General features: G+C 41.0%; 1 protein-coding gene across 3 annotated transcripts in view; it reads right to left on the reverse strand.

The window, feature by feature from the left end:
* The window catches only part of SH3GL2 (SH3 domain containing GRB2 like 2, endophilin A1), a 103,273-nt gene that overhangs the window by 17,735 nt on the left and 73,518 nt on the right, over positions 1-12,020 (reverse strand). For all 3 annotated transcript variants that reach the window (XM_087741659.1, XM_087741662.1, XM_087741660.1), the window contains exons 2-3: positions 5,151-5,219; positions 579-651 (exon numbers count right to left, since the gene is read on the reverse strand). In XM_087741659.1, coding sequence (XP_087597785.1) covers positions 579-651; positions 5,151-5,219 — 142 coding nt within the window. The remainder of the gene's footprint in view (positions 1-578; positions 652-5,150; positions 5,220-12,020) is intronic.

The raw sequence follows: 12,020 nt of genomic DNA on the forward strand, positions 1-12,020 counted from the left end.
AGGGTGAATGACTGGGACTGCAGAAGAAAGAGATGTCTCATGCAGACACCCTCGCCATGCCTGATCCTAATCCCCACCTGTGGGCTACTTGCTGGCCTCGACCTGTCCCCATACCCAGGGAGGTGCCTGATGACCAGGGCTGCTGCTGCCCCAGTGCCCCCTGGCTGCCCTGCTCCTGGATGGAGCAATAGGATGGGCCATGGCTGCCAGGCCCTGCCCTGCCACCCCTGGGGAATCCACAGCCATCCCCAGCTCCCAGGGAGTACCCCATGCTCACAGTGCTGACATTCAGATGCCTGCAAGTAAATACAACTGGTTTCCAGGCTTATGCTGCCTTTTTACCTAAAGCAAGAACACACAAAAGGAAAAGAAGCCTCCCAAAGCCAGTCTCCATTCCCCCTGACAGCCTAACCCAGAAGCCTGTACTCATCTCTGTCTTTCACTTCATGGTAACTTCACCAATTTTGTGTTAATCTTAACTCCACCAGTGAGGATGAGATCTGTGAGACTACATATTGGTGAGAAAGAGTATTTTCAAAAAGTGCTGCAAGTACTGTGAGACTGTGAAATTACATTACCTGGATTGGGCTGAAGATACTCTATTGTCTTTGCCATTATTTCCATAACTGCCCTGCTGGTAACATCCACTTTCTAAAGGACAGAGAGTTAAACAAAAAGAAACAGGAAAAAAAGGTGTTAGACAAAAGGAAGATCTTTTTCTCTCTTCTTTTTGTTCTTATAAATTCTTTTAACTCCTCTTATAATTTTATTTTTGTGTCCCTGAGAACAGCCCTGGTACCAGAATGGTGATAATACCTGGAAAACTAGCAAAACATGAGTCCAGCATTTCAGTTTACAGCAGATCCATTCTCAAGTGAGGCCATTAGTACAGAGTACCTCAGGATGTGTTAGGAATTTGATATGGCTCATTGCACCGTGCTGATACTTTACATCACCTTGGGAAGCATCCGCAACAGGGAAAACTTTTTGATAGAATGGTCACTGAAAACTATTTTAAGAATTAGCCATCTTTGACCACCTAATAACTGTCAAAATGAGGGGAAAGCAGATGTCAATCAAAACCAACCACCAATGATAAAATGGGCTGTCTGCCTCTTTCAGAGTGAGGTCTGATAAAACCGGGGTAAGGAAGAGAAGGTATCACTCAGTTTCCAATTTAAAGAAACCTATCAGCATGGACACACCATTTATTTCCCTTGGCTGCCTCCATGAAGAAGTATTTTACATTTAGGAGCTTAAAATACTTAGAACTGAATAGCATTACTTTCTTCTACTGTAATAGGAATTCTTGCTTTCTTAAGAAGTACACCGCATCAGCTGCCTAAGCTACATATAGCAAACTATGCAACTACTCTCCCTCTCAGAATCAGGCCTCAAAGAAAAAAATGCTGTTTTGGCAGATTTGGGGATCCCCATAACCTGTCCTGTAGTCTGCATTTATGAAGACACATTGTATTTCTCTGCAGGGTAGCTTGTGTCCCACAGAGTGAACTCCTTTACCATTATGGCAAGTTCCTATTTTAAAAAATAACACCTGAGATAGGTTGTTTGCAGCATGCTGTGACTGACCTCCTTCCTGTTTCCTGTTGCCACTGCCATCTGCCAGGTCTTGCTCTATGCTTTACACAAACAAGCAGAAGAGGTCTGCTTGCCCTGGCTGAGTAAGTAGCTGAACTGCCTGGTAGGGAGCACAGAAATGGCTAGAAGACTGCAGAGGAGAGTGGGGCTGAGGGAACAGAAGGCTGGGGATAGGCAGAAGGAGCACATCCACTGCCTGTAGAAAAGCTGGCAAGGGACACAGGCCCAGGCGGGGAGTGTGGAGGCAACTGATGAGTTTACTCCATTCTCTTCTCAACTCTCAGTGCACTTATCTCGTGGGCTGCCAAGCCGTGCTGCCCACAAGCACTGTGTGGAACTCACCCCTGGCTGTTGCAGTCTCCTATTTTCCACTCTAAACCTTGCATCAGTTTTCTGAATCTTTGTTAACATCTTCCAGTTTGGGCAGCAGTGCCTATACTTGCGGCACATTCAAAGGGACACTGGGTGGAATGGGAGAAACCAACTCTGCAGTACTTTCGCTGTAAGAAGTACAAAGAATATGCCCTTCTCCTTTATTTTCCATCCAAGTTTTTTTCCCCATCTCACTATACAAATGTACAGATAAATAGCTTCTGTTTCTTTTGATCAGAGTTATGTATCAGCTATGTAGTCTACAAATCACCTTACAAGATTTGATATACCTTTCAAAGTTGAAGCCAGAAAAACCCCTGCCCCTACTGATCCTTCCAACTGAAATATTATCACCATCACAAACAGCTGTGGCTTTTTTCTTTTTTTTTTTTTTTTGCCCTCCATAGAAACACTGAGTGCTACCACTGCCAGCCTCACCAAGCAGTCTGTTGGGGGCTTAGCCCCAGCTACCCAAGGCACTTTGCCAGTGGAGGCTGCCTAACAGGATCTCTGAATGTATGAATGAATATTCCAGTGCACTGTCAGCCCTCTTCAGAAGACAGCTCTTGCTCCTCTTGACAGATGCTCAAGGAGCTGAGAATTGGCACCCTTTGTCATTGAAATGACCATCTTTTAGACAGACTTTCTCTGTTGTAATATCTTAGTGACAGCCTTGGCTGCAGTGATCACAACATTGTGGAGTTTGCTGAGCATGCTGAAGGTTAGTACTAAGACAAAGGTTTTCGGTTTTAGAGGAGCAAACTTCAGCTCACTCAAGAGGTCAGTTGGGAGGGATTCTGTGGGAAGCCTCTGTGGAGGATAAAGGAGCTAGTGAGTGCTGGGATTTTTTCAAGAATGTTCTCCTGGAAGGTCAAAACCAGTTCATCCCCTTTAAAGGTAAGTGAAGTAGGTGGAGCAAGAGACCCCCTTGGCTTAACTGCGAGTTTCTGAGTCTGCTCAAAACCAAAAGAGAAGCATACCAGATATGGAAAAGCAGACAAATACCCTTTGAGAACAACAAGGGCCTTGCCAAGGTGTGCAGAGATGCAGTTAGAACAGTAAAAGCTCAGCTTGAATTGAAACTGGTCAGAGATGTCAAAAACTACAAGAAAGGGTTCTTCAGGTACATAGGCAACGAGCAGAAACAGAAGGAAAATATTGCCCTGCTGTAAAACAGGAGAGGTGAATTAGTCACCAACAATGCTGAAAAGGCAGAGGTTCTTAACACTTTCTTCACTTCTGTCTTTACCAGCACTGCTGGGCCCCAGGCCTTGGCAACAAAAATCCAGGTTGATGCAAACACAGACCCACCGTCAGTGAAGGAAGAGTTGGTATGTGAATTATTACAGGAGCTTGACCCCTACAAATTGACAGGCCCTGACATTATCCACCTGAGGGTGTTAAGAGAGCTGGCTGACATCATTGCTAGGCCACTCTCCATAATCTTTGAGAAGTCATGGAGATCGGGGGATATCCCAGAAGACTGGAATAAAGCTAATGCCACCACCATCTACAAGGGCTTAAAGAAGGATCCAGGAAATTATAGGCCCATCAGTCTTACTTCAGTCCCTGGTAACATTATGGAACAAATCCTCCTGAGGGTTGTCACAAATCAAATGAAGCACATGACTGGGAAAAGCCAGCACAGATTCACAAAGGGCAAATCATGCTTGACAAACCTGATTGATTGCCTTCTACAACAAAGTAAGCTGCTTGGTTGATGTGGGGCGAGCGGTGGACATTGTCTACCTGGATTTCTCCAAGGCTTTTGATATGGTTTCCCACAGCCTCCTGCTAGAGAAACCGATGTGTTACGGTCTAGACAAGTGGTCTGTGTGGTGGGCGGGGAGCTGGCTGACAGGCTGCACCCAGAGGGTGGTGGTAAATAGCTCCTTTTCAAACTGGCAACTTGTCACAAGTGGGGTCCCCCAGGGATTAGTATTGGGCCAAACGCTGTTTAATATCTTCATAAGTGATCTGGATGATGGGATCAAGTGTACCCTGATGAAGTTTGCTGATGATACCAAACTGAGTGGGGAAGTAGACACTCTGGAAGGGAGAGCCACCCTGCAGGAAGATCTGGATAGGCTGGAAGAGTAGGCTAACAAGAACCATATGAAGTTCAGCAGGGACGAGTGTGAGGTCTTGCACCTGGAAAAACATAATCCAGGAGTGCAGCACAGGCTGGGATCTACCCGGCTGGGGAACAGCTCTGTGGAAAGGAACCTGGGGGTCCTGGTGGACAGGAAGCTCAATATGAGTGAACAGTGTGCTGCTGTGGCAAAGAAAGCCAACAGGATGCTGGGTTGCATCAACAAGGGCATCACCAGCAGAGATAAAGAAGTCATTACCCCTCTCTACTCAGCACTTGCCAGGCCACACCTGGAATACTGTGTTCAGGTTTGGTCCCTGCTATGCAAAAAAGATGTGGACAGGCTGGAGGGGGTCCAGAGAAGGGCCACCAAGATGATCAAAGGACTGGGAAGCCTGCCATATGAGGAAAGGCTGAGAGAACTGGGTTTGTTCAGCCTTGAGAAAAGAAGGCTTAGGGGAGACCTCATCACCATGTTCCAGTGTTTAAAGGGTGGCTACAAAGAAGATGGAGACTCCCTTTTTACAAGGAGTCACATGGAAAAGATGAGGGGTAACAGGTACAAGTTACTCCTGGGGAGATTCCAATTGGACACAAGAAGAAAATTTTTCACAATGAGCACAATCATCCATTGCAATAATCTCTGCAGGGAAGTGGTGGATTCCCCAACATTGGACACTTTTAAAATTCATCTGGACAGGGTGCTGGGCCACCTTGTCTGGACCGTACTTTTGCCAAGAAAGATTGGACCAGATGATCCTTGAGGTCCCTTCCAACCTGGTATTCTATCTTTTTATGATTCTATGATCCTTTTCAGAGATCCTCTGCAATGGTTTAATTGAAACTAATTTGTAGCTGACATCAGCCTCAATCTCTGAATGAAATCTTGGCATTATAAAGAGTGCCATATACTATGTATGCCTTGGTTAGAAAACAAAAAGAAATAAGAAACAGAAAGCTCAGTCCTGCTGAATAAAAGTGTTTCAAAATTATTCGAGTGATTCAGGGACAAAAGCTTTGTAATTCCTGTCCTAGAAAGTAAAGATGAATGATAATAATAAATATACGCATCTGTATTTAGACTTACCCTTTCCATTTCTTTGAAGTCATCATCTAGCTTCGTTCCTTCTGCACCTCCTACTTTTTCACTCACTTTCTGCAGTTAAAAAAAGAACAACAAACAGATTTAGTAATAACTGAAAAATCTAGCCACTGTATTTCCTGAGGAAATGTTGGTTTTTTTTTTTTCTATCAGTTGGTACAACATTCAGACACTCTTTCTGAAAAATTTATTTAAAACACACTTCAACTTAAGTTAAACAATCAGAAAATAATATATTACTGCTTAAGTCTCAGAGACCCAATCTTCTGCTGGTGTCAGAAGTACGTACTATTGTGTCTTTGCAAGATCACACCTCTATTTCTCTGTTGAATTAATGTCTCTATCTTGGAACATATCAAGCAATTCATCAACAATGACAGATCTGTATTCAGTAGACAGAAATATCTATGGTCATGTGTGCTGATGAAGAAGGTGACTTGATAGAATGAACTGGGAAAGGAATCAAGGAACATAAAAATTTCTCATCAGAGCTGAAAAATGGCCCCAGCTGCTTTGTCCAGTGCCTATCAATGCAACATCAAGGGTAATAATCATGCCTAAGCACAGAGCAAGAAGAAGCTCGCAAGGCCACCCAGAAGGCAACAGGCACCCACGCCAGAGAACTCTCAGAAACATAGTACTCAAGCCACAACCAGGCCTTCACAATTAAAAATGACGTTTATAAATAACAGTGACAGATAGATACAAAAAACCCTACATTCACACCATGCAAGAGCTTGAGGTTCACATGAGTTATAAATAAAATACCCAGCTGACAGATATATTACAAAGAATGAAAGGGAACTTTGGTGTCATGTCTTTAGCAAATACTCTGTTTTTTTATAAAATACACAGTTTGAAAAATAATCAGAAAATTATTTTGTGCTACCATTTCATTTCCTGGATTCAGTGGAACACATTGAACTGAGTTTCCCTTTACTGTCAGTAAAAGTGACAGTAACAGATTTGAATGCTAACTGCTATGCAGCAGCATTCAAAATGGGTTTTAGCAATTGCATTGTCAGTCACGAAGTGTTTTAGTGGAGTAATTCCACAGCCAACTCAGGTGCATATGATCCAGGGAATGTACTAATCTAAACACCAAAACACCATTTAATTTTACAAACTTTCCTAGGTGCCTCTGAATCATCTTTAGGCTGTTTTAACTAAGTGTAACTACTGATTTCAGTGAAGTGACTTCTGCAATAAACAAGGAGAAATGAGATAAAAATTGCACTTTTTTTTCTCTTGGTTTCAACCACTGCGTTAAGTCTTCTGTAGCTTTCTTTTAGCACAAAGAGAAGGAAGACTCACAGTCAATCAGTCACATTCCCACTAATAAAATCCAGACAATTGATTAATTTCAAATTCACTCCAGTTCACTCCAACAAAGCTGCAAGTGCAGCATGGCCAAGCACTTAGTAATGCACGCTATAATTATCTGTGCAATAGGAAATGGCTATCAGCTCTGTTTGTTTTCTGTCAGATCCTTGCAAATTAGTAGCCAAAATGGTGCATTAATGAGACATCAATACTACGAAACATCCTGAAAAAAACAAAGAAGTTTACTTATGCCTTCTTTCCTATACAGAAGAGATGTGCAGACACTCTGTCATTAATCTGAATGCAGATGTGCATTCATTTGTGTGGTCTGTATTACTGAACTTGTGCCTTACAGAGATTAGTGAAATGCCACAAAAAATCATAGATTTCAAACTCAGTGCCGTTAGGAACAATTCTGCAGTGCACAAGGGACAGATTCGATGTCCTAAAAGGTGCTATTCATTTGCAGTTTCTGTGAAAAATGGTAACAAACGAAGCATAAAAGACCAGAAGCTTTCTTCACCCATCCATGAATGAATCTTCTGTGAATGGACCTCCTACTACAGATGATATGGCAAAATCTTCACAGGAGCTTTCTACCACAAAGATTTTAGGTCCCTGAAAACAACAGTATGCAAATATGCTAGTACTTAAATATTCCAAACAGATTTTGAATAACTTAAGTTCAACTCTAAGGATACAAAGTACCAAAGGTAATTAATGTTGCAGCCCTTTTTAGCTGTAGCTTTCCTTTTCATCACTTTGAGGTATTTTCATAGTTGATAAGGATTTGCAAAGACATGGCATATCATCCCCACAGATGCCTGAAAGATCCCACCTCACATCTACAAACCATAGCAATTGCTCCTTCCCTTCATATTCATCATTACTCTAGCTGAGGAATGTATGACACTCTTAACAGTGCAGCTCTGTAGTCTGGTTGAGTGGTCACTGCTAAGTTAAAAAGGCAGGTCATCCCTCTCTTCCACACATGCTTTCCATTTTTGGTCATTTTGTCAATATTAGCCTCACTGTTACAATAATGAGTCACTCATTTAAGGTGACTAACAAAATTATGTACCAAGCAGAAAATTCATTTGTAAGGATCTGGATCAAATACTCTTACAGACCATGGAGGTGAGTCAAAGGAAAGAGATGAGCTGTGAAGTCTTCAGCCCTTCTTGAGATGGGTGACTCTTCTTTCGGGGTAATTACATCATAGGCCCTGAAGGAAGTACCTTCACCTCCATTATTCAGACAGAAATCTGATTTGGAAAAGCACTGACAGACCACAGGAAAAGAGCAGCTGAACCAAAATCCCACTTGAAAATTTAAATACTTTTTTTTTCCTTGAAGGCCACAGCCCCTCAGCAATCAGAGATGAGAACTCAAATTAAGGATTCAAATTTAAGAACAAAAAAAAAAAAAATTAAACCCTCAAAAGTTCTTGCCCCTTAGGGCTGAACAGGGGAAATCTACTCAGAAGAGGATATTAAGCCCCTTTTTCAAGGCCATAATCTAAAGCCGTCAGGTAGGAGCAGTGGGCCCAAGAAAGGCAGCTTAATTTGCAAAAGAGCCCACATCTATGTCATCACTGTATTGACTAATGTTAGAGATATTCTTCAGCCCGTTTATATCCATCCTCCAAATCAACTGTTAAAGCATTTCATTAAGGCTACCGCTCCACCATTCTCTAAGATTGTCAGATTTGATTATCATAGGTCATGAAGCTATGCCAGCTTACATCAGCTGAGAATATGCTCTCGTGCTAAAGATTCAGAAGCAGTCAGAAACATCTCCAGGTAACAGCTACAGCTAGCCAGAAAACAAAAGTCTCCTTTGCCATGTCATTTGAGTTGACGTTTCAACATTTTGGTTCTTTATTCTTTACAACAGAATGAAAATTAAGCCCTTTAAGTTGTCTTTAAAAATGCTAATACTACATCTCCTCCTAGCCTATCATAAGGAAGAATCAAGACCTCATCTGATACCACAGCCAACATTATTTAGTTATTTTGTGATTGTGCCTTCTTTTTCTAATATTGATTACTTATTCCATCTTGCCTCCCAAAAGCCTTTACAATAAAATTATCATTAAAATAGCAAGATATTTTCGTGAAAAGTAACATACCAACATTTTTTGGGTGGAGGAAAAAATGTCATGAAAACATTTTTGTGCATCAAAAATATACAGACCTTTTCTACACCTAACAATGTCATGTTTTACAGTCAGGATCTCCATATTTTATATGACTGAAAAAAAACTGCTATGTGCCTCAGAGCAAACTCCAATTTTATATAAAGATCCCGTTTCCACTCAGGCAGAATATTAACTTAAGATCTGCTGGTCAGAATGGTTTCAATAGGGAGAACAAAAGCAGCATGAATCCACCCACTTAGGGGAAAAAAATAAACTTGTTTTTTTCCTGGCAGATAGTATTAAAAAGGCATTTTTTTTTGTAAATGCTGACAGATCTGGAATATAAACCATAGTGACAGGAGTGTGGTTTGGTAGATGGATTTCATATGAAACAACAAAACTTATTAGGTCTTAGTTATAGAGCCATTTGTTCTATTTTTCATATAGCTGTGCGATTAACTTTTTTTTTTTAATTACTGTGTCATGATGCAGCACGTCACACAGGGAAAAAAAATGCTTGTGCAGCTACTATGAATATGCTGAAAATTCCAGTTGCCTTTTATAGAATACACTGATGATCACTTGTACAATATCCCATACAGCAGTCCTCTAACTAATGACGATATGAATCTGACACTCTCATCTCTCACTACTCACAAGATATTAATGTAAATCAAATGTGCATTAGATAGCTACGCCATGAGAATTACATTCAGTAATTCTTCAGTACTACGACACTGCATTGTACTAGGGTGCCTTCTGAACAATTCACAGTCCAAACAACTGCTACCAGAAAGCCTTGCACAGCATATGTCACTACCCAAACCTGAAAATGCAGCAAGATCAGCATTAAACTACAATAGTAGTACCTGAGTCTGCAGCTCTAGTAATTTCATGAAATACTACTTTGGCAGCATGTATAGAAAGCAGCTTTGCTTCTACACAGGAGAAAACCAGCTTTCAACAGATTACCACCACAATACACTGCCTAAGATGCAAACTGAATGACCTGTTTGCAAAGCAGTCACACCACAGTAAAACTGAAAAAGTAACAGTCTCCTTATGGCATGCATTCATAACTCCAAATACGGAGCACAGCAACATTTTTGCTCAAAGCACACAGCAAACTGTGCTATACTGCTTTATACCTTTTATCATTACCGTCATCCTAGACTGGGTTTCCCATTTGGGTATTTTGGATATCGTCCTTCCACAATGCTTCTTATCTACCACATAGTTCAGTTTCCATGGCATAACTTCTGTATCCCTAAAAGGAAGGCTCTTGACACTATAGTCCTATCAAATTGCCACACAGCAGACCAAGTGGTAGGAACAAAAATTTTATTAATATGAAAACTACAGAAAACAGTAATGAATGGAGCTTACAAATTCATGATGGAGAAAAACACTGCTCTCTGTAGTTCATGCTTGTTAAATGCAAGTCACCCTATTGACTTCTCTTTCCTGATTGCTTAGTATCAGTTCCACAGGTTTCTATAGTTCTTCCATGCAGTTTTTCCCTTTTTGACTTTTGCCTGTCACTATAAGTGTTCGTGTTCTGGAAGCACAGTGACAGACATATCTTCAGGTTTGTTAAAGATTTTCAAACAGGCTCTAAAATGCTGTGATGCTTTGTTAGCTTTGCAAACACAAGGAAGACATAGCTGGCTTGCAAAAGAAAGTCGCGAGAAATACACATTTTAATGGGAAGAAGTCTGTCATTTTAATGGGAAGAAGTCTGTGTACACACGGTGAAGGTTTGCCAACACTGTAGCCTTTTCAGAAGGAGAAAACATTTGAAAGAGAACATTTATAAAAAGCACAGTCTCTAATCAAGATTTTTTTTTTTTTATTTTTGTCATTTCACATGCTACAGTAAGACAAAACTGCCACTTGCAGGCTAATTTTTCTGTCTGTTTGATTCTGCACAGTTTGGCATTTAAGGTACCAGAATTTGTTACCACAGAAAACATGTGACATCTGTAATTCAAATTTATGGTCGTGGCCCTGCTTCTCTGCAAATAATGAAGCATACTTGCTTGTGGCAAATCACATTCTCAGCAATAAGAGTAAGCAAGAGAAGAGATTTTCTGGTGATTTCAGATAAATTAGAATAGGGACTAAAAGAAAAACCCCACCTCAAAAGCGTACGTAAATTAGCTGTATTTTAGACTTCTCCTTCTCTAACTGACATCAGCATATAAAAGAAAAGAAGGACCTCTTCAGTATTAGTCTGTAGATACCTTATCTTCACAAAAAATAAAAGGGAGTAGAAAATATCACTGTTGGTTCACAGCACCTTATCCTGTACTGGAAAGAAAATTAACATCTGATTTCAACTGAGGTGGAGTGATCCTGCTAAAGCTTTTCCATAACAGCCATCTAGATGAGGGAAGTCCTGATTTACAAGCCAAGTGATCCAATATCATTAGTCTTGGAAAGCTTCAGGAAACTCAACAGATGTGATAAATCTCACCAGAAGCCAGAAGTGTCTCATTAGCCTTATACTTACATTGCACTCATTTGTTAGAGAAACTGAGCAAAATCCACACTTTCATTAAGCACAAAAGATTTCACAAGACAGGCAAGCTTATCATCCTCTCCCTTGCATTTAAAATTATTTGAATTTTATTCTATTTGTCTTTTAATTCGTAAACACCTTGTGCAAAATAGGGACTGTCAGTAGGTCATAGCATGAGAATGTAGAACAAGCCACTTTAGTAGCAAAATGAAAATAGGATCACAACTTAACATACATTTAAGACACAGTAATGCCCATTTACATTTCATTAGTAAATTTCTCTTCTTCAACTGTGACGGCTACCAGGACAGTCCACAATGCCAGCTGGAGCTCATCAGCAGAAGATCCTTCCCTTGCAGAACTGAGGAGCACAATGACTCTACTGCTATCACAGAGGCTGTAAGGGGTCATGAAGACAGTGTGAAAGGCAAAAGGGAAAAAATGAGAGACCCGAGAATCTCCAGGGAACTTCATTGTTTATCTCCTGTTTGCTCTGAGACTTTGATCATGCCACCGAGGCTTTGCTTTCTCCTTGGCAAAATGAAGAAATACACTTGCCTACCACATGGGAAAATTGTGAGCATTAATTTGCATGTGCTACTGCTTGCCATCAGGAGCATATCTAACAGAAATGTTCATGAGGTAGTTAAGGTAAGCATCTGCCAGACAAGCCTGAGATGATCTTTTCCTTTTCCCTTCTGTCACTCAGCAGATATATTTAATCAGGAAATAATACACTCCCTCCCCTGATAGCACTGAAATAACTTTCCTGCTGCTAGAAACGCTGGCCTGTTCCACCACACCACCACACCAGCCACAGGCTGGGTAGGTTTATCTTCCCTTAAAAGTTCCCTTGACCCTGCTGTTGGGT

This window comes from Nipponia nippon, unplaced genomic scaffold (assembly GCF_047370975.1).
Source record: "Nipponia nippon isolate SJK-2023a ecotype South Korea unplaced genomic scaffold, ASM4737097v1 scaffold_8, whole genome shotgun sequence".
Classification (NCBI taxonomy): domain Eukaryota; kingdom Metazoa; phylum Chordata; class Aves; order Pelecaniformes; family Threskiornithidae; genus Nipponia; species Nipponia nippon.